The sequence below is a fragment of the Lynx canadensis genome, chromosome A2 (genome assembly GCF_007474595.2).
Source record: "Lynx canadensis isolate LIC74 chromosome A2, mLynCan4.pri.v2, whole genome shotgun sequence".
Lineage (NCBI taxonomy): Eukaryota > Metazoa > Chordata > Mammalia > Carnivora > Felidae > Lynx > Lynx canadensis.
This window is the reverse complement of record NC_044304.2, coordinates 73,377,713-73,401,090: the sequence shown is the minus strand read 5'-3', so window position 1 is coordinate 73,401,090 and position 23,378 is coordinate 73,377,713. Positions and strand designations below refer to the sequence as shown.

Sequence of the window (23,378 nt, the reverse complement as noted above, 5' to 3'; positions counted from 1 at the left end):
ACTCTGCCTGGGATTATTTATATTTATATTGTTATTGAGAGAAGTTTACAAAAGTTAGAAGACACAGTTCCCAAACTGTAGTTTAGTAAGAAAAAACAGATACGTAAACTAAAATACAAAAGAGTGAAATAGTGTCAAAAGAAGCAAGTAGAAAGCAGAGTGACTGTTCTCGGTAGCTATGGGGACACAGAAGACCTCATTGAATACATTATTTTTGATCTGAATCTGGAGAAATGAAAAGGATTCTGCTAGTTAGAATCTAGCAAGGGGAAGTATCACAAATGCGGAAGAGTGATCTGTGGGGAGGGATGAATTGGGAAATGAGACTGGGAAGGCAGTTTGAAACCAGATCATAGAACCATACTCCTGAGTTTGACCTTGTTTTCTGAGACAGCCACTGTATTTTTGAGGAAGTTGTAAGGAAAAAGAGACTGGCAGTGTACAAATACCTTAATACCTTTTTAAAAGCTTAGGTTTACAAAAATCCTGAACTATGTTGAAACAAAAATGTACTTTTCAGTGGCATAGCTTAAAAGACCTGAGATTTCTTCCATAAAGAAGAAATCTTTATTTCTTGTGTGTTTCTGAGACAGCGTTCTACAGCTCAGCTAAAGAATGGCTGGCAACTTTAGCCATGGCTTGTTTATACACATTGGTGCATGCATTTATATTTATTATGTACAGAACAGTTTTACTTTTAGTCAGTGATGCCTGGACATTTCCTCTTTACACATGAAGACCAGCTAAGGATTTTATGTACAATGCACATTTATTTTTGAGATTCAGTGTACTGAGGGTAAGCATATTTAATGATATTTCATCTATATATTATCAAATCAGTGTTTAAATATTTAGCAGCTGGGGTTATCCATGTTATAGCCTTCCTTCTACAAATTACCATAACAAGGACTTACTAGTTAGTACAAAAATAGGGTTTCCAGAATACAGATAAGCAGAGATTAAAGCAGTTAAAATTTCTAAATACCTTGAAATCAGTGGCACTACTTAAGTTGAAGAACTTTTATGTCTCAAGAATGTTACTTTGAAGGGTCCTCCTGTTGACTGAATTCAGCAGCAGACATAGTACAGTTCCCTTCCTGGATGTAGGAAGTTTGTTTCCAGTGTTCTCACAGACTTCATCATAGTCATGAGAAGGTGATGACAGGTACCTATAGAACAAGAGAAAGACATCCTAAGTTCTTGCTCCTTAATTTATTGGCATAAATTTTTTAGCTTGCTTCACAATATGGTCAGCATATTTGAAGTGTTATCTGTGTTTTCAGACTTAATTGTACAAATATAAAGGTTTTCTTTTCAGGAATGTTTGGAGTGTTAGAAGTAGCTACTGAAAATAAGTTGATATCTTAAAACAAATAATTAAGTTGGGATGACTAAAATATTGAGTAAAACTTCTCATACATTGCATGAAGATCTATTAACCTTTATTGAATAATGAGTTGAGGTTTTATGGGCCAGTCGTATGTATGATTTGTTTTTCTGTGTAATTTATATTGATGACTTATTTTGTGTGTGTTGTTTAGCCGGATATGTGGGAGTCCATGTCCTGCAGTGTGGCCTGATGTAATCAACTACCATATTTCAACACCATGAACCAAAGGAAGCAATATCGCGAAAGTTAAGAGAAGAATTTGTTTTGTAAGAAGGGGATGCTTAAATGTCCATATTGCATTGATTTTTTTTTCCTTTTTAGTTATTGTGAATTCTAAATTCACTGTCCTCTATTGACCCAGCGTAGACCGATCACAATTCTCTTATGTCTTTAATTTTGACTTTCCCTTTGCTACATGCAATTACCATTTCACTATCATTAGGGTTTCAGTGATTTGGGGTTGTGTGTTTGATTTGGAGTTTTACATGATGGAACTTCAACATCATTTAAAATTTTAATGAAGCAACTTACATGTTATTTGAGTTCAGGTTTTTATTTGTTATAGGAAACTATACTATTCAGTTCTTCATTGTTAAAATTGCATATTTCCAATTGAGTAATAAAATAATGCCATTGTTTGCCAAATTTCAAATTATTTAGAATGATAGTTAAAAAGTATGTAAAAATATGTCTCAAAGGAAAATTTGGAATTTATTGGAATAAAGTAGTACAAAACATAGTTATAAAAATGTTATTTTAAAGAAGCATTAACTTATGTCAAAGACCATGTATGACTTTTGTAATCCTCTCGTGCCAGTATTCCTGCAGCCGCATTAGCCTTATTGATTACATGCTCGCCTTGGATCCTAGTAAGCGCTGCACTGCAGAACAGGCTCTTCAGTGCGAATTCCTTCGGGACTGGAGCCCTCAAGATGCCTCCACCAGAGTAAGGGGCTCTTTATTATAATTAGATCCCATCTGGACAGTTTTAGTAGCATCTGTATAAAATGAGCAGAAGCTATTGCATGATTATTTAAGTCAAAAGAATAAGTCAAAAGAAATAGAATACTAGTACTACACATAATTTTCACATCTAGAATTTAGAACCTTGCTTAATGTTCTGCTAACCATAGGAATAGCAAGAGCAGCTTTTCCTTTTCTAATTTTATTAATAGATTTCAACTCTAGGAAAATATTCCTGCTGCTAATATTATTCTAGTACTACTTCTGCCAGCCCCAGTGTTGGCTATAGCTAAAAATTTGGGTGCTATGCTAAGCATTTTTCATGTATTACATTAATCTTTATAATCCTATCATGTGGGTATTATTATTGTCCTCTTTATATAGAGGAGGAAGCAGGCTCAAAGAGGTTAAGAAACTTGCCCAAGAATACAAATCTAGTAAAGGGTGGAGCCAGCCAGTTAGTTCAGTAACAAAGAGAAGTTCTGAAATATTCCTGGCATACTATATAATAGAAAATCCTTATCATTGGATAAAAGAGCATTAGTAACAAAAGTCTGTATAGAAGGAGTTTATTGGATGAAGCAGAGAAAATGTATAGAGGTTGGGAGTCAGAATAGCTGGGTTCTTGAACCTTCCTTCCCTTGTGGCTCCTGTAATTTCTCTAGGATTGCTTTGGGGAAAAAGGGAGGGGACAGAGCAGTCCACTTGGTTCTCTTTTTTGATAGGACCTAGAACTTTTGTAGGGATTTTATAGTAATTTAAAAACTGAACGATGAGTGTCACAAAAGCAGGCCTATCCCTATAATAAAATGTTTTCCGTGTAATAAAATTAGTATATTGTGAATGAACAAACATGGGCTTTGGAGTTCAAATCCTGGCTCTTCCACTTATCACTTAGATTGGACTTACTTTATTTCTGAGACCTTCACGTTCAACTTCATTAGGTTTTTACTGAATTATATGAATAGACATTGTGGGATGATTTGACAGGCAGAAAGGATCTATCACTTAACATTTGAAGGACCTGAATCATTCGCTGTTTAATTAATTGTTTCATGGTGGGTTTTTGTTGTTGTTGTTGTTCTTTGCTTGTGGGTATATATCAGCAGGCTTGAGACTTTGGCACCAGTACCCCTTCAAAGTATATCTTTTATAACTTCTGATTTGGAAAAATTTCACCTCTGCAGAAAAATATGAAGAACAGTACAATAAGCACTTATATGTCATTCACCTAGATTCAATAATTATTAACATTTGCTTTACACTATATATAAGGTTTTCGTCCTGAAATATCTGAATATTGTATTGTGGAAGTGACACAATACTTATAAATGATTGTCATGTAGCTGTAAGAACTGGGACTTTGTTACTACAGTGCCATTATAAAGCATAAGAAATTTAACATTGCAGTATGTAGTAGGCAATCCATATTTAAATTTCTCCAGTTGTCCCAGTAATTTCCTTTATAGTTTTTGTTTTGTTTTTGTGTTTTTTGATGAAGAATTCAGTCAAAGCTCACTCATTGGATATAGTTGTAATTCTCTTCAGTCTTTAATTGCTCTTTGGGGGAGGGCTTTTATGACATTGGCATTTTTGAAGAGTTCAAGCTAGCTATTTTGTAAAACATTCTACATTTTGGCTGTAATTGCTTTCTTGTGATCAAAATTAGAATAACTTTTTTTTTTTTTTTTTGTCAAGAATAGTACTTTGGTAGTGATGTGTGCTTCCTGCTCTATCCTATCAGGAGGAATGTAAGGTCACTCTTCTCCCATTATTGGTAATACTAAGTTGATCTCCTGGTTCAAGTGGCCCACATGAAAGAATCCTGGTAAAAATTATATTGAGCATATTTTTAATTAACATCTAAACTTGTTTTAATCAAGGGTGGAGATAGTTGCAAAAGATGTAAATTTCAGTGTATGGTAAGTGTTGACACTTTTAAATGGAGCAGTTATCTCACTTCTTGTAAATGTACCCACTGGGATCAAAATATCTTAGCATTTTGATATTCATCAAGATTCATTTAGAAAATACAGAATACTCTTCAACATTGGACAGTGTCCCTTTTTTAATCTGGAACTTATATTAATTTCACAGGTTTTTAATGTAACATATTATGCTTGAAAGTATTTTATTGATTACCGTATTGAACTTCTTTAAAACAAATATATGTATATAAATGGAAATTTAATCTTAAAATTTTTCTGATTTTAAGCTTTTTTCTTCTTGATCAGATGGTCATTGTGAATATTACTAGTACATATTTCAGTTTAAAAAAGGGAAAGAAAATTGTTGACTCACTATGTTGTAGCCCTGAAACTAATATAATATTATATGGTAAATTATATGGCAACTATATTCCAATTAAAAACATTTTTTAAGGAAAGAAAAAATTAATAAATTTGTTTGTAAATGCAACCTAATGAAATAGGTAGGACTGTGATTTTTTTTGTATCTACAATTAATATTACTCATTCTAGAATGAGAGAGTTCCACATTAATTGTAATTTTATTCTTTTCTTTTATAAGTACCCTTGTAAGTAAGCCTTTGCGAACAAATGGTCTTTTGTCATAGTTTTATCACTGAGTTCTTTGCACTCCTTCCATATTATGTCCAAAAATCACAGAGTGATCTGTCATCAGAAATTATGATAATGACCTTTCAGATGTCGACTTAAGGTTCTGTTTTAATTTTCTTGACAGTAAAGAATTGGAAAGCCTATGAAAAGATTTTTAAGAGTCATTCATTATTTTTCAAATTTTGAGAAAATAAACTAAAGAAGCTTTATTAGTATCTTATTAAATGATTTCTTATACTTCGTACTTTTTCTTTTATTAACACTTATTTCATCCAGTAAGTATACTTGGAAAAGTTTAGGGTGTCAACATGTAACGTCAGTACAACTTCGCCAATCTATATGTTACATCTTTTTTCTTATTACATTTTTAAAATGCATGGTTTTGTGAAACCTTGGAACTGTAGATACATCCCATTTAATTAATGGAAAACATCTGTTTTCCTAATTGGAACCTGTCCATATTGTCAAACACATCACCTAAATGTACTTAATTTTTACCAGAACACACCTGACTGCATTTCTCCATTAAAAATAAGCATATTAAAAAAAAAAAAAAGCATATTAATACCATTTGGTGAACAGGCTGTAATCCAGTAATAAATTACAGGATGCATCACTAAAGCATTCAGGTTGAAAGTATAATGATATTGTGATTAATTTTAGGAATAATCAAATGAGAATAGGATATAAAAACAAAACAACTGCATTAATTATATTAGATGTGGTGTCGAAACTTTACTGGCATATTTAATGGAAAGAAAAAAACATATTACTAAAAAGTGAAAGAGTGACAGCTAGTCTATAATTTTATTTTTCTCAACAGTAAGTGAAAAGCACTGAACAATTTATAAGATAAAATATGATCAACTGTAATTGGAATAAGCATTTCATGATGTGAGTGATTTGATAAAAGTAGTTTTAAACTATCTTATGGAATGATGATAAATGGGTATCAAGCGTGAATACAGTGCCTACTATGTGAGGGGCACTGTCCAGCGCTTACACATGTTAACATATATCATTACCTCTACCCCATAAGGTAGATTATATTGTTAATCTCATTTTTAAAGATAAGGAAACTGAGGCACAGAGGTCAAGTTACTTGCCTAATGAGAGCCAATAAGTAAGTGGCTGAGCCGGTATTTGAACCTTCAGAAAAAGCACATAAAAATGTGGTCATCCTGGAAAACATTGCCGGTATATCCAGAGTCTGCATCACTAACCTATACATTACAGCTATTGGTTGGGTAATGTTGGTCTTTCCTAGAGATGAGCGTGGAGATCATCCATAAAGAATCTCTCAGCTTTAAATTGTGGGAGGGAGCCCAGAAGCCCTTTCCTGTGGATTTCTTTGCTTTCCCGTTATGGGGCTCTCCTGCAAGAGCGTCAGGGTGGAAGAAGTGAAGTCACTCCTGTTGCCCCACTCTGAGTACCGCAGTATATCTGAATTCGGAATATCCCAGCAGGGGCTAAGGCCACACATCTTAAAATACATAAACACACACACAGAAAGGAAAGTCTTTGGCGGGTTTATGATGCCTTAAAGCTTCCCAATATCAATATTTCAAATTGTACCTTTGTTTGTTACTCCAGGAGGTTTTTACACGCTGAGGCAATGCACCATAGTAAGATGGCTGAGAGGTATGCCTTTGTTTTGTTTTTGGACCTCAGGTGCATAGACTTGGTTTAATCATAATCCTTGTGTCACTCATCATTGGTCCATGCATGGCTCTCTTTTTTTTCTTTTAGTTACTTAATTAGTTATTTTAAATGATGTTAATAAGCAGCCATGAACCTACCAAATAAAAGCTAGAACCTTGGAAATAACCTACGTTAGTCATATCATACCCTCTCCCTACCCCCTGCCCCACGACCTATCCCCTTGCCTTCCTCCACCTGAGGTAACCATCATCCCTGTTTTCTTTTGTATATACTTTTGTTGCCATCTATATGTACTCATAAAAAGTTATATTTTAAAATTTTAGTTGTTTTTAATTTTATAAAAGGGTGTCATGCTGTTTGTAATCTTTTGGGAATGACTTTTTTTTTACTTGATATTATATTGCTAAGATTCGACCATATTGTTGCATATGCCTTTATTTTGTAACATGAGATGAGAGTAATTGTGAAAGAGGAGGTGTGAAAGAACTTGCTGTGCAGGCCATTCTCCAAAGTCAATTGTAGGAAAGGACACGGAGCTATGTCAGTTGTTTTAAAACCATTTCAGGTGCATCCCCTTCAAAAGCATCCCTAGAGGTGAACACACCCAGGTTGAAGACTTGTAGCTGTATCAACCAGGTTGGGGCTGCTTAAGAGAATTTGTAGATATTCTGGGCAAGTTTATTAACCTTTCCAAGCCTCAATTTTCTCATCTTTAAATAGATATAATAGTAACTTCCCATTGGAATTTTTATTAGGATAAGAAGAAAACATTTATAAATCAACCACTTACATCTTTCTTTAGGCAAAAGTTACTCTGTAGTGTTGTCAGTTTTAAGAAATTACATTAATGAAGGTAGAACTGTTTCAGAATTGTGGGTAATTTTGATAGCTGCTAGGTGTTCAGAACTCTTTATTGATGAGTAATTAGCCTGGACTACCTATTTTGAACCTTCTCTGTAGCATAGTTTTCATTTTAGAGCATTTGATTATGGAAGTAAATAAGAGGGTATTAAAAAAGTAAAAAGCTTTTACTAGAAAGTCTTTCACAAATGTTATCTCCTAGCCTTTACTACTCTTAATCCTGTTTGCATTTCCTGCGAATGGCATATTTTTTGCCTTTTTTTCCATGTCCTGTTCAGTGTATGGTGTACTGTGATAAGAACTGGCTTTAAAAGACTGCACCAAGGATAATAGTAACAAAATTTTATGAACATGTGTTCTTCATTCATAGTTTTTAAAAATTTTTTTAATGTTTTATTTTTTATAGAGAGAGAGACAGAGCATGAGCGGGGGAGGGGCAGATAGAGAGGGAGACACACAATCCGAAGCAGGCTTCAGGCTCCAAGCTGTCAGCACAGAGCCCGACATGGGGCTCAAACCCACGAACTGCGAGATTATGACCTGAGCCAAAGTTGGATGCATAACCGACTGAGCCACCCAGGCGCCCCCTTCATTCATAGTTTTAATAAATGATTATTTGTCAATTATTCAGAAGCCACAGAAAAAGTCCATTTGTAAAAGTGAATCCCTGATAGAGGTGGGGCCTCAAGGATGATTTTTGTTGAGGGGCTCACACAGCATGTGTATGGAGTCTTCAAGATCAACTGGCAGGGGTGTGGGGTGGCAGCTTTGGTGCTGTGTAGGAAATATTAGCAGGTTTTGGTTGTCATTAAGAAATAACACTGACAAACAATTTGATACCTTTTTTTTTTCCAGTCTTCCTTTATGGCAAGATTGTCATGAGCTGTGGAGTAAAAAGCGAAGAAGACAGAAGCAGATGGGCATGACCGATGATGTTTCAACAATTAAAGCCCCCAGAAAGGACTTGTCTCTTGGCTTAGATGACAGCAGGACCAGCACACCACAGGGCGTGCTGCCGTCTTCACAGCTGAAACCTCAGGGCAACTCGAACGTAGCGCCTGGTCAGTAATGCTTCCCGGGTTGGTTTTCTTCCCTCGTTTTGTGGCTAGCTGTGATTATGTTGCTATCGTGTTAAAGCATTTGTGGCTAAAACATTAAGATTTACTCACCAAACTTGACATTTCCCTGTTAATTGCTTGTGCCAGTATAGACATTTTACTGCTACTGGCATCACAATATGAAACAATCTTAAGGTAAAAGGCACTTCAGAAGAGCATCAAATTACATATGATTAGTGAATGGTCAGATTTCTCTATTTCCTTTTTCCCCCTAGGGCAAGAATCCATAGAAAGATACAGGAAGACAGCCAAAATTCATAATAGAAGTTCTTTCATTCTGTTTATAATGTCCTCAGATCACTCTTACTACATGGCCTGTTATATTATAGAATCTCAAAAATTGGAATCTCATATTGTTCGAAAAATGACTTGAAGTATGATAAAGAAGGCTATCTGGGGGAAACTTATTAAATTTCTTCCTCTGGATCAGTCTGTCATAAGAGTAATCTTCTTCATGAGAATTCGGCCTCTTGAGTGTTGTCAGAAATGTTGTTAAACTCATTCTGTCATTTAGTTTTAAAGATCAGTTAGTTGATTAAAACAGATCTGATCAGATTGAACTTTGGTGGTTGGATATAAATATAGAGTAGATTAGCTGAGAAAGATTTACCATTAATGCTTTCCCATGTAATCTGCAAGCTTATACTTGACCTTGGTCAGACTGCATTAAAGTACTGGTACATTACTTTACAAACCAAAAGCAATTGTTATTTGTTGCTCAGAGTTTCATTTTATCTTTTGTTTTCCTTTTTTTGAAACTGTCACTGTTAAGAAGAATCCTGGTTTTGTGAAATAGGAATGAATCCTCTCTGCTTCATTTTCTTCATCATCAACTGTCTTATTTTAAAAGAAAATGCCCTTTTTGTTAGAGGAGACACCATAGTTACAGAATACTTGCAAGCTCACACAGAGCCTGCCTCTGCTGATGTAGAAATAAAATGGAAAATGAGGGGAAACTGGCTCTTAGGATGCAGCAAACAGACATGGCTCTTTGTTTCTTAATGCCTGCGAGTCACAGGAAGAACTTGCAAAAGTTTGTTTTGAGTTAACCTACAAATAACATTAAGAAGTAATAAAAAGGCTCTTAAAATATATATAAAGAGAGAAAATAAAAGGAGAGCGTTACTCATCAGTTTTTTATTTTCTTGGAGTTTCTCTTCTGTTGGTTCATCATTCTTATAATAGAAATTGCTTATCAGGGTAGTGTCGCTGAACTTCTGTGGTATCATACACATTCGAGCCTCGTTATGTGTGGCTCAGAGAAGCTTGCACGAGAACCTGTGCAAACCGTCACTAGCCTCAACTGAAAATTGAAAAACAACGCCATCTGTTTTGTTGGTGATGAGTTCTTGCATGAGCATTATAAGCATGCTTCTGTAGGAGTTCCTAACTTACCCTAAGGGACTTACCTTAAAAAAAAGGTAATTTGAATAAAATACATTTTATTAAGGAGTCTGTAACATCTCAGTTTGAATTTACAGCAAAATCAGGTTAGGTCCTCAGATAATAAGCATGATTTTAGATGAGCTTATTTAAGATGATTTTAGTGAGTAGGTAAGAGCTCAGACTCCGGAATCAGAATACCTGGGTTCTGATCTCAGCTTGGCCGCTTACAGCGTTTGTGACCTTGGGCAAATTATTTAGTGTCCCTGGATGTCAGTTTCTTCTTCAGTTTAAAAACAAACAAACTGGGAGTAATAATAGAGGGTGCCTTCAAGGTTGTTGCGAGGAATGGAAGATCCCAAATGCTTCAAGAATGCCTGACACTGTAGCTGCCCCGCGCCGCCGCCTCCAGTCCCTGCTCACAGCTGGCGAATCCCACTCACACCTACCGTACGGGGCTCCAGCAGTAGTCTTGGTTTTCCTTTTGAACTATTGAGCCCTGAAGAGAATTCTTCAAAACGGGCCGCAGTGTGTTGTTGTTGTTTTGACTTACGTGCAGTTACATCTTAAATGTACGTACATGAAATTAGAACCAGGCTGAGATTCCTGTTTCACAGTGTTTCCTACACACTGTCCCACAAATGGGCATTTTAATAGGGTAATATAGAGCCATTTTGGGGGGGCGGGGTGTGCTGTGAATTATGGCAATTCTAATTAATACAAATTTTGTCTTTAGTAAAAACAGGCCCTGGACAGCAGTTAAACCACAGTGAATTGGCAATTCTACTAAACCTACTACAGTCTAAAACAAGTGTTAATATGGCTGATTTTGTCCAAGTGTTGAACATTAAGGTAAACTCTGAGACTCAACAGCAGCTAAATAAAATAAACCTTCCTGCTGGAATTTTGGCAACAGGTGAAAAACAGACAGACCCATCCACACCACAACAGGAGTCTTCGAAACCATTGGGAGGAATTCAGCCTTCTTCTCAGAGCGCGCAGCCTAAAGTGGAGACTGATGCTGCCCAGGCGGCCGTGCAGAGCGCGTTCGCAGTTCTGCTGACTCAGTTAATAAAGGCCCAGCAGTCCAAGCAGAAAGACGTGCTACTGGAAGAGAGGGAAAATGGGTCGGGACATGAAGCGTCATTACAACTCAGGCCACCTCCAGAACCTAGCACTCCGGCATCGGGTGAGTGTGCAGAGAGCAGACCGCTAACAGTGTCCACACTGTTTTTCTTGACTGGGGGGGGGGGGGTCTCTGATGTGTATCGTTTGGTGGCATTGCTAGGAGTAGATGTTCTGAAAATTCCCAGGTCACTGGTCATAGGTTGGTTCGTGAGTCCATTTACTCCTAGGAAGAGTAGATTCTTTGACAAATTACCCATGAGTGCTGTAGCTCATTAAGAATGCCAGAGATTTTTCTCATGTAAACCTCTGATGGAAGAAATAATTTACTCCAACTACAACAACATGATTGAGCAAGGCAGAAACTGTGTGTGTATGGTAGCTTTTGTTCTTCAGGCAATAAATAGGTAGATGTGAGATACCTTGGAAAAGTCCAATGCAGTTAAATTTTTCGGTCACCACAGACCTAAATGGTAGCAGGCAATATTAGTATTTATATCCCTGTTTCCTTTCGTTCCTTTTTTTTTTGCTGGAAATGGAACTTCCGGAACTTGTGATGTTCTTTAGGACCACCTGTAGGAAACTGACTGTTTTGAAACACGTAGTTTTCCATGATCACTTTTGACTCTCTCTCTCTTTTTTTTTTTTCCTTTTCTTTTTGCTTTGTTTCACTTAGGGCAAGATGACCTCATTCAGCACCAAGATATGAGGATGTTGGAGCTCACCCCAGAACCGGACCGGCCTCGTATCCTCCCTCCTGATCAGCGACCTCCTGAACCACCTGAACCACCACCAGTGACCGAAGAAGATCTGGATTATCGGACAGAAAACCAGCACGTACCCACCACCAGTTCTTCGTTAACTGACCCTCATGCCGGAGTGAAAGCCGCCCTGTTACAGCTGCTCGCTCAGCATCAGCCCCAGGATGATCCCAAAAGAGAAAGTGGTATGGATTACCAGGCAGGAGACACTTATGTGCCCACATCAGACTACAAGGACAATTTTGGATCCTCTTCTTTCTCTTCCGCTCCTTATGTTAGCAATGATGGTCTGGGAAGTAGCTCTGCTCCTCCACCATTGGAACGACGTAGCTTCATTGGAAACTCAGATATTCAGTCTTTGGATAACTACAGTACTTCTTCATCTCATTCTGGTGGTCCACCTCAGCCTTCTGCCTTTTCCGAGTCATTTCCCAGTTCAGTAGCTGGATACGGAGACATTTACCTCAATACTGGTCCCATGTTGTTCAGTGGAGACAAGGACCATAGATTTGAATATAGCCATGGCCCCATTGCAGTCCTGGCGAACAGCAGTGACCCTCCCACAGGGCCAGAGAGTACTCATCCTTTGCCAGCAAAGATGCACAACTATAACTATGGTGGTAACTTACAGGAAAACCCGGGTGGCCCCGGCCTCATGCATGGACAGACCTGGACTTCTCCTGCCCAAGGACCTGGATATTCACAAGGATACAGGGGACACATTAGCACATCAGCTGGCAGAGGTCGAGGCAGAGGGTTACCATACTGAGTATCTGTTTTTCCTCAGGCACATCATTTTTATCTGGAAAGACTTTTCTAGCTGCAATTTAAGGCAGCAATCCAAGAGACTTGAATAATATTAATTCAACAACAGCTTTATTTTTATGTGGAAAAGGGTCTTGCATACAATAGTTAAAAAAAAAAGAAAAAAAAACCTTTGCTTAAATTCATGCTGTTCTAAAAACTAGATCTATTGATTGTACATCTTCACAAATTCTAGTTAACAATTTTATTTTGTATTCTTGCAGTTTTACGTGGATGCTAATCTTAGGGACATAAGAGTCTTTTATGGCCCTCTTGCAGATCTTCTGAACTATGCACATTTGTGCTTTTTTTGTAAGTTTGGACCAACTTTTATGTAACAACCAACCAACCCCTCCCCCCCTCCAGTTTTACAACAATCAGAAAGGGCACTGATTTATTTGGTATTTTTCTTTTTACAAAGCTACCTTTAGTCAAAGGTCACTGTCAGTCTTTGCACCTGCTTCCAGTGTTATTGTGAAAGGTGTACTTTGTGCTCACTTCAGAAAATAAAACACAACCTTTCTCTTGATGCAACAGTTTTATAAAAAAAAAATGGTCAACGTTATTTTTGTTTTATTTTGCAGATTATCATAGCCGAGCAAATGCATTCAAATGAAATAGTGGGTTTTATATGAAAAATATGGGGTGGGGAGGGTAAGTAAGTGCCTTAACAGGTAAGCTGAAGGTCTGAAAAAGCAGTTAACCTTTACACCCCATTTTGTCTTCTAAAGGGAATCAATACTGTATTGAAGAAGGCAGGGAGCTCTCCAGTGTTTAGGGACTGCTGCCTGTTCAGTTCCCGCTAGACTCATCCCTCTGCCTGTCACGCTTTCTTCTTTTCCTGCCTGTCTTTGGGCTATGTTACCTTCCACTACCACCTTGTCTTGCTAGGAGCGTGAGAGCAAAGAAAGGGATTAGAACTCCAGTCAGTATCTTGTTACTTCCAAGAAGTTCTAAAAAGTTACATCATTTAAGTGGTTGAAAGTAATAGCTAAATGAGAATTTTAGAGTACCCGTTTTCAGGCTGCCATATTGTCCCTGGTTTTCCTTTGCCATGGATAATTGGAGAGGCAGTAGTGCAGAGAAGCAAGGCTTAATAAACAGAATTGCTTGATTCTATTAAAGTTCAGGGGGGGAGGGGAGGCAGACATCATATTTTAAGTTACGCAATTGCCATTTTAAGAAAAGCCGTTCAGTTGTTAACTAGAAACTTTGCCTACACTGAATTTATTGAAACAAAAAGAAAAAGTAGTGAGAGAAAACCTCTTCTCTCCTTCCTCTCATCTTCTGTGAGGTTTATTAGGACTTCTGCCAGACTTAGAGCAACCTTAGTTCATTTTAGCATTTTTCTTTTATTAAAAGCAGCAAAGAAGGATGGACTAACCCTATGTAAGCTGTAATTATGTCAAGTCTAACTAACTTCTCGTGCACGCTCAGGCACACGTACAATTACAATAAATTCTCAAAAGGAACCAAAGGTGAATAACCAGTGTTTCCAGTATCCCTGAATGGAAAAATAAACTCTGGAAATGAGAGCTGTGCCAATTAACCATTTTGTTTTAACTGTTCTTTCTCCTGGTAACTTACTTTTTTCATTGGAATTGTAAATCGGAAGAAACTGTTTTAGAATGGAAATTTGCTCCAGTTCTAAAGTCAGTCTTTTAACCCCATGCCCTCTGACTTGTGAACCTTCATTTCAAAATACTATATGGGAAGCATTACAGTTGGTGACAGCAAGGATATTTTAAAGTGGATATTTTACCATTTTACTGCTATAAATGAGTGATGTCAGTTGATCATTTTATTTTTTTGATGGAATTTTTTTTTGTTGTTATTGGGGAGAAAAATGAATGGAAGAAAAATTATTTTGCTTTTATTTGAATTTTGAGTACTAACAACTTAAAACTACATTGCAGGAGGTGAAGAAATACTTCAAATTTAGCAAAATAGCTACAGTATTCAACTATCTCAAATTTTAATATGGTGAGTCTTAGCGCTTTAGACTTTCCTATAAGTGACAGTATCTTAAGTTATTCTTAATAGTCACACTTGATAATTCTGCTGACCATAGCAGCTAACCGAAAATTGAAGATATTTATGTGACATGAATAGCCTGTGTTTTAAAAATTAAATATTTTATATAAAATTGAACTGTGTTTGGATAGTTTTTCCAACATTTCAGTTATATATTTATGTTGGGAGAGTGGCTGGGAGGACAGGGAAGTTGTTGCTTGAAATTGGAAATTTGAACTACAGCTTATAATATTACCCTTAGACAGTATTAATTGTGAAATATACCAGTATCTTACGCACCACTTAGAAAAATCTTGCCGGTTAAACCACAACACAATGCCCAGATGCAGTAATTGTAAGATACTTCCCAAATTCATAGATGTTATTATATGAAACAGTCGGTGAAATACGGTAATAAAAATCTCAATGCATCCTTCCATACCATTTAATACTTTAGTAAATACGGATTAATAAAAAGAGCCGGGATGGAAATCACTAATTACATAGGTTATAATTGCAGTAATCACGAGTATTCTTGAGTAAAGTCTAAGGACCATAAAACGTTACTTAAGTTTTGGGGAAAGAAACAGGTAAGTCAGATTGCAAATATGAAGATGAAATAAAAGACTGACCTACCAAAAGAAGAAAACTTATTATCTCCCATGTGAAATTCCCATTTATATTTCCTGACGCAGCAAGTTTTTCTGCATGCAACTCAAAAGTCTTCAGTCTGTTCTTTGTGGAAGAATTGTAGTCACCCATGAAATTTTTAAGACTCGTTTTAAGAGGTTTATTGATGAAAATGGTTTGTGGAATGTGAATTAAGATAATGCTTTAGCTGTGATTCAGGGCTTCATTCTGTCAGTGAGTATATATATTCAGTGCCTTAGGCTACGTCAGTTAACTTGTGAAGGGCATTCAGTCACACTTCCAGTGGGCTGATAAGATTTTAAAAAGGGTCTGGAGAAGCTAGTAGTATTTGCTACTCTCAGCTGTATCTACATTACTCTTAAGTGAATGTAAGAAGTGACCATGTGCGTGTGCAGTTTTAAAGTGGAAACTGAATAAAGAAATAACATTCTGGAACAAAATAGAACAACTGGAAACTCTATGATGAAAACAAATTTTAAGTTGCATCTGGCCAATTTGTAATAGGCCAATTTGTAGGAAATATCAGGATTTCTTAAGAAAAGTGGAAGGTAAATGGGTTAAGTGCTTCCAAACTACTCTCACTGGAACTTGTGAGTCAAAGTTTTGCCGTGTTTGCTAGGAGTTTAATCATATTTTACACAACTTTTCACCATAGTCCCTCCCCCCACCTTTTGTTAAAATAAACTTGAAATACAAGTTCTGAATGAAAATCTGATCCTCTGGGATACTGGTTTTGAGATTTTTAAAGTCTGAACAGGACATTCCTTCCAATATTCTAATCATCTGGTCTGTCCCCTCACTTTTACAGCCTAAGAGAAATGAGATGTAGAGATGGATTTCCAGGGCAGTTCCTCTAAGCCACATCTAAATTCTGCAGAAAACACTTAACTTTTTTAAAAAATTGACTTAAAATAGTTACCAATGTTGGGGCCAGACTGACAGAAGCCTGCTTGGGATTCTCTCTTGCCCCTCCCCTGCTCACGCATGTGCACACTCACTCTCTCAAACTTAAAAAAAAAAAAAAAAATTACCAGTGTTAGAGTGAAGTAAAATAATTAAATTTAGAATACTGAACAACTACCTTAACAAATGGTTTTAAAAAGTCAACTTATAAAACGACTCAAAAAATAGACTAAAACAAAACTTTAGAAAAACTTCATTAGAAGCCTATACAGGATGGATAGTTCTTCAAAAGGAGGCTCCTCGTTTTTTTGGTTTGTTTTTTGTTTGGTTCTTTTTAACAACAGTAGTTTTTAAATAACGATTAGGTAGTGAACTGAATCATTTACATTTGTTTTCTCTTTAGAGGAGGAAAGTCTATGCTAGCAGGCCTGCAAACACTGCTTTTAAAATCTTTCAAGGGTTTATAATTTCCAGTGGTGTCATGAGGGAGCAACGGTTTGTCATTTACCAAAGCCTCTCCAGGTAATTTCTCAAGCTGCTTTTAATTTAATTAAAAATAAAAGCTATTAAATTAATAAGCTATCAAGGGATCTACTTGAAGATGGAGAAAACAAAATTTTGACCATAACAGAACTCTGTCTTTAAATTGTGTAGACTAACATATTTTGTGGGTCTTACCCTCTTCATCACGTCAAAACAATTCCTAGTTGTAGTTGCATTCAAAATGAGGCCCTGTAAGTGAATCACCCCTTGGTTTTCTTTGACAGCTAGTTTGTTGTAAAGGTGTTGTACTTTTTTGCAAGAACTTTTAGTAAAGTCTTGTAACTGTTTAATGTGTTTAATAGAAGCCATTTGTTTAAAAGTAAATAAATAAAGGCTGTATTCGATAGTCTGTAAATAAACTGCCAAAAGAATTCGAGGCCATTTTTAGCCTTGTTTTATTCTTGCTTATATCCAGTACAGACTTCCAGGAATAATCTTAATAAATAATCTGAAAAAGATGACCACTTATTATCCATTGTGCCGTGTTTTATTGACAAAACCTAAAACCCGGAATACTTACTTTGTCCTTTTTAGACTGGTACATATTTGAAAATGTAGGAACACCTCCAAAGATAACCGTTAATAATTAGACTTTGATGGATGTATATAAATGCATATCTAATCTTTTTCTTAAAACAATGGGTTTATGTTACCCGTAACTTTGTAGTTTATTTTTTTCATTTAATAATACATTGTGAACATCCTGCTATGCCAATAATTAAATTCTACCCTCTTTTTAATGGTTGTTAAGTTATTCCCTTATAAAAAGAAGAACCGTAGCTTCCAATTTCCTTATTGCTGGACACAAAATATTGCTAACCCTTCTGTTATAAATAACTGTGATGAAAATCCACATAAAAACAAATATGCATGATTTCCTTGGAATTGCTGGTGTATAGGAGCATACTTCTAAACTTCTGCTATATCCAAATTGCCCTCAGGAAGGGTTTGCAAATTTTACATTCATTCCTATTACTTTTCACTTAGCTATGCTGGGTATTTAAAACTTTTAAATCTGCCATTTTGACAGGTGATAAATCATTTCGATTTGTGTTTATTTGATTACTAATGAAATTCATTATTTCATGTTAGCCAGGTATATTTTGTTTTATTAACTATTCATGTTCAATTATTGCTTGAAAGAGCAACAGAGATAAAGAAGATAGCCCTATGTAAAGTATAATTTTAAAAACACTGTATGGTGTGTTTTGATGTAGGAAAAATTCATAATTATATATGTAGCCAATTCTATTCATCTTTTCCTATGGTTTCTCCTTAGAAAAGCTTTCTCCAAGATTATTTTAATATTCACATAAGTTTTATTTTACTTCTCTGGCTTCTTTTACACTCAATTCTAAATCACCTTAGAATTCAGTTTTGTGAGGTGAGCGAGGACTTAAGGCTTTCTCGGAGTGGCTAACCTGATGACGCAAGCAGCATTGGTGAGCAGTGCGTCCTAGTCATAGTTTGTAAATACCATCTATGTCTTATTCAGGTCTGTTGCTGGGCTTTCAGTTGCGTTCCACCCTCATCTCTTCTGTTACAAGTTCTGCAGTTGCATTATGTCTGTATAAATTATGCATCGGTCCTTGTAGTCCTTTTTTTAATCACTCTATTTTCAATCCCTAGAACGATGTATAGCACACTGCAGGCAGTAATACTTGCTGTAGGACAGAGCTTAGTTGTCCCTTTTTCAAAGTTTTCTATTTTTGCCTGTTTATTTTTTCATGTGACTTTTAGAATCATTTTGTTCACTTTCCCCAAGGTATCTTGTTAGGATTTTAACTGGAAACATTAAGTGTTTAAATTTACTTAGGAGTCTTTCCATTGAGAACATAGAATTGGTTTTTTGCATGTTCCTCATTAAAAGTTCCAAAATTTTCTTTACGGTAGCTGTTAATTGTTTAAAAAGTTTCCAAAAATATTGTTGTTGCCTTTAGAAATGGCCTTTTCATATTATTAAATAATAGTATTGTAATATTTTAAACTAGTCACTGCTTATATAGGAAAGCAGTCTTTTTTTTAACTGAAGACATTTTATTATAATTTCCAGTAATTTTCAGTTTGATTTAATATGATAATGGGCATTCTTGTTTCCGACTTTATGAAAGTCTGTAGTATTTCACTCCCACGTATAATTTTAACCTATAGAGTAGAAATAGAATGCTTTATGGGGCACCTGGGTGGCTCAGTTGGTTAAGCGTCTGGCTCTTGATTTTGGCTCAGGGCATGATCTCATGGTTTGTGACTCTGTGCTGACAGTGCTTTATTATGTCAAGATTATTCATGAAGCCCATTTATTAGGATCAGATGTTAATTTTTTTTTCAAATGCCTTTTCAGTGTCTACCATTATATTTATACAGATTTTCTCCTTTGAGCTATTGATCATAGACACCAACTATGTTAGTAGAATCCAATCTTGAGCTGCTCATTTAAAATGCTGCTGTGTTCTATTGACTAACCCTGTATTTAGGATTTTGTATTTACGTTTGTTCATAAGAAACAAGTCTGGTTTTAATTTACAGGTTTTGATAGCTGTGCAGAATAAACTGGAAAACTATCTCCTGTTTTGTTTGATTTGGAATAGTTTATATATTTGAGAATGATTGTTTACTGAAGTTGATGCTGTTTTACTTATACGCAGATACACCTGACTCTTTTCTTGAAGGTAATTCTTTCACAGTATTTCTGTTTCCTCATATGTTCTTGCTCTGTTCAGCATTCTGTTTCTTGAGTAAATGTTGGTAATTTTCCTTTTTCTGGAAATTTGTCATTGTGGTCTACCTTATATTTAAACTGTTCTTAGCATATAGTTGCACTTAATCTCACTGTTGTAAATACATATATTATCTATTACCAATCTCCTTTTTGTGTCTTTTCTTCTCCTTGATTAGACTAGCTCTGGTTTGCTCCCTTCTTCCTCCATCCTTTCTCTCACTACCAGGGAAGGAAGGATCTATTACCTGTTTTCTCATTTATTTCAGTATTTTGACTTTGATTCCTTTCTTCTACTTCCCTTACTTATTCCCACCTCTTGAGTTTGAATGACTGATCCATTTATTTTTCTTTCTTCGATTCTAAAGCCATGTTAATGGTATGGATTCTCTGATTATTTTCTTTGGCTCCATTCCATACATTGAGGATGGTGTGTTATCATTACTGTTTTCTAAATATTTGGTGGCTGCAAATTTGATAGCTTGTTTGATCCAAGGCTTACTGAGGATAGTGTGTTTGAATTTCCAGGTGGCTGGATATACTTTATTTTTTACTTTAGCGTTTTGTTAATAACTTATAGTTTCTTTTCTTTTCTTTTCTTTTCTTTTTTTAATGTTTATTTTTGAGAGAGACAGAGTGTGAGTGGGGCAGGGGCAGAGAGAGAGGGAGACAGAATCCGAAGCAGGTTCCAGGCTCTGAACTGTCAGCACAGAGCCCGACGCGGGGCTTGAATTGGCAAGCTATGACCTGAGCTGAAGTCGGACGCTCAACCAACTGAGCCACCCAGGTACCCCAATAACTTACAGTTTGTATTACATGTAGTCATTGTATACAGTCCACTTTGGGGAACTTATTAAGGATATCTTTTTAACCTTCTAACCAAACACATTTTGTAAATATTTCCTGAGTGCTCTGGTACAGGGCATTTCCTTTGGTACAGTTTGTCATATAACCATTCAATCAATATTATTCATTGAACACTGGGGAGATCTTTACTTACTATCTATATGTCTCTCAAGGAGTGAGAAATGTAAATTCTCATACTGCTTTTACATATTTTTCCATATTAATCCTTTTTGTTATATATATTCTGTGCTATGTTGAGCACTTACAGGTTCATAACCCCTGAATCTTTGTTCCATTTCTTCACATTTTTGAAAACTTTTAATTCCAGTGGGTCCAGTTTTAAGATTATCACTTGATCTTCTGAAAGTTTATTTTATAATCCCTTCTTGCCTTTTTTTTTTTTTTTTTTTTTAATGCTACCTTGCTGGCTTTGTTTTTAATCTTTTATTAACTTACTTTCTTTTACTCTCTTTTTAAAATTTGTGTTTGGGGGCCTTCTGTTGATTTGTAATGTTCCTGTTTATCTTTAAATGTTTGGAAGACATATGTAAACCTATTTTTTGAATGAATAATGTCAGGAATGAGGGAGTTGCTATAGACTGTCACTTATATAAAAAGAAATGTGCCTACTTTCCCTATTTCCTAACCTACTTTCTGCTACTTTTTTGGTAGTAAAATTCATGATTTTAGACTCATTTTAAAAGTACTGTGCTTCAGTTCTGTTACATAGCTATTATGATCATCACCAAAACCTAATGCCACCAATATATTGGGATAGAATGTTAGACACGTTCACTTTAAGAGGAGGAATGGACAAACATGCCCATTATGAGTGACTACTTGGTATTCGACACTTTGTGGCAGGTCTTGTTACACAGTTAAGAAAGAGCTGGGAGAAGGAGGAAGGAAGAGAAGAGTAGGATTGGAAAGGAAGAAAAAGTTCTTAATGGCAGACTCTATGACTGTCTATGGAGGACTTGCAACAGAGATCCATGGGAAAATTACTAGCATTAATATGCAATTTGAGAAAGTGGCTAAAACATTTATACAGAAGAACAAGGGACCAAGAATAGCAAAGGCAATTTTGAAAAAATAAGAATTTGGACTTGTTCTACCAGATTCTAAGTTTTCTGGGACAATTGGTTATATGCAAGTACAAATACTAACGTCAAAAAGAGGCAAATGTTTAAAATACACATTTTCTTGGGTCTGTGTGACAAAAATTAAAAATCCGGAGGAAGAGAAAATGCACTTTGACATAGCAAATCCATTTCTGGGAATCTGTTATTCATAAATAATATTATTTACAAAGTAGTAAATGTAAATATCCCTCTATTGGAGAACAGTTAAATATTGTTATGGATAAAAGTATAGTATGATTCCATTTGATTAACGAAATGTGTCTATATATGGTGTATAGGAAAGATATGAAAACTAAAACTGATTGTGGGTTAATGAATAACACAGTGGTTTAAAAGGCAGGCTTCTAAGCCAGCATCAGACTCTGGCTTTACCATGTATTAATCTGTACAACCTTAGACAAGTTAGTGAAACTCTGATTCTCAGTTTTTACATTTGTGAAACGGGTAAAATACTGAAGTTTTATGGGTTCAGTAACTTCATAGCGCCTGGTATCTAGTAAGTGCTTCGTGAATACTCGTGTTGTTACCTACTGATTGGGTAGGAGTGGTGAAGGGCAAATTTTGCTGCTTCATTCATGCTTGCTCTTTATCTTTAAAAAAAATTTTTTTTAATGTTTTTATTTGTTTTTGAGACAGAGAGAGACAGAGCATGAGCAGGGGAGGGGCAGAGGGGGAGACACAGAATCTGAAGCGGGCTCCAGGCTCCGAGCTGTCAGCACAGAGCCCGACGCGGGGCTCGAACTCACGGAGTGTGAGATCATGACCTGAGCTGAAGTCAGACGCTCAACCGACTGAGCCACCCAGGCACCCCTATGCTTGCTCTTTATATTAACATCTTTTTGTAATAAAAAATTTTAAGTTGGAAGGTATCAACTTCAGTCAACAAATAATAACGTTCACCCTTGAGGCTTTCCACAGAATATAAAAACTATCTTGAACTATCACCTTAAACACCAGAAAGAAGTGATTAACAGAGAACTGTCTGTTCTTTCTCCTTCAAGCACTAATGTTTACTATCCGCAAGTTCAGAGAAATGATTTCTTTCTTGATCTCCATCAGAGGAGTTAGGAGTAAAGCTAGTTCTGCGTTCACTATAGGAAAATGGTCTAATAAGCATTGGGACCACTCATTTTGAAAATGGAGGGTTCCATCAGTGCTCAGACCGGCTCTCTCAAGCCACGTGTGAATATGAAATTTCAGCCTTGGGTGGGCATTAGAATCACATGTTAAGTTTTATTTTTAACTGAACATTTAAACTTTTACGTAGGTATAACACGGATAAGTTAAAGTAACATTAAGTATACCTAATGCATTCTTACATGTTTGCACCCCATGTAACCACCACCCAGATTAACGTTTCTATCACTCCAGAAGGTCACACTCCTTCCCAAGCAGGACTCCTAGGAATTACCGTTCTAACTTCTATCACCTTTGATTAGGATTTTGTCTGTTCCTAGGCTTCAAATTAAGGGAGCCAGACAGTGTATACTCTTATTAACAACTTTGTTCAAATAAATTTGATAAGGTAAATGAAAGAGACAAATACAAGTTAAGACTGGCAGGAAAATGGAAAAATCTTGAATTGAAACCGTAATTAGAAACCTCCCCCACCCCACCTCCCCCAAAAAACCCAAAACATATAACTGCAGGCTCAGAATGGTTTGCTAATGAAACCTTCCAAACACCTACAGAAAAACTAATAATTCTACACTAACTATTAGAGACTAGAGAGAGAAGAAATATATTCCCACTCATGAGTTCAACAAAACCCTGACAGCTAAAACCTAACATGGACTTTGCAAGAAAATTATAAGCCAATATCTCTCATTGAACATCCCTAACAAAATAGTAGAAAATCCAGATTAAAAGAAAAAAATGTATGATGACTAAGTGGAGTTTATGCCAGGAATGCAAGGTT

At 36.0% G+C, this 23,378-nt stretch overlaps 1 protein-coding gene across 1 annotated transcript in view; it reads left to right on the top strand.

The window, feature by feature from the left end:
* CDK13 (cyclin dependent kinase 13) overlaps positions 1 to 14,797 on the top strand; it is a 122,192-nt gene extending 107,395 nt beyond the window's left edge. The window contains 9 exon segments of the mRNA XM_030307715.1: positions 1,542 to 1,585; positions 1,588 to 1,626; positions 1,629 to 1,656; positions 2,208 to 2,224; positions 2,227 to 2,317; positions 2,319 to 2,336; positions 8,311 to 8,516; positions 10,693 to 11,145; positions 11,758 to 14,797. Coding sequence (XP_030163575.1) covers positions 1,542 to 1,585; positions 1,588 to 1,626; positions 1,629 to 1,656; positions 2,208 to 2,224; positions 2,227 to 2,317; positions 2,319 to 2,336; positions 8,311 to 8,516; positions 10,693 to 11,145; positions 11,758 to 12,611 — 1,750 coding nt within the window. The 3' untranslated portion in view covers positions 12,612 to 14,797.
* The last annotated feature ends 8,581 nt before the right edge of the window (positions 14,798 to 23,378 follow it).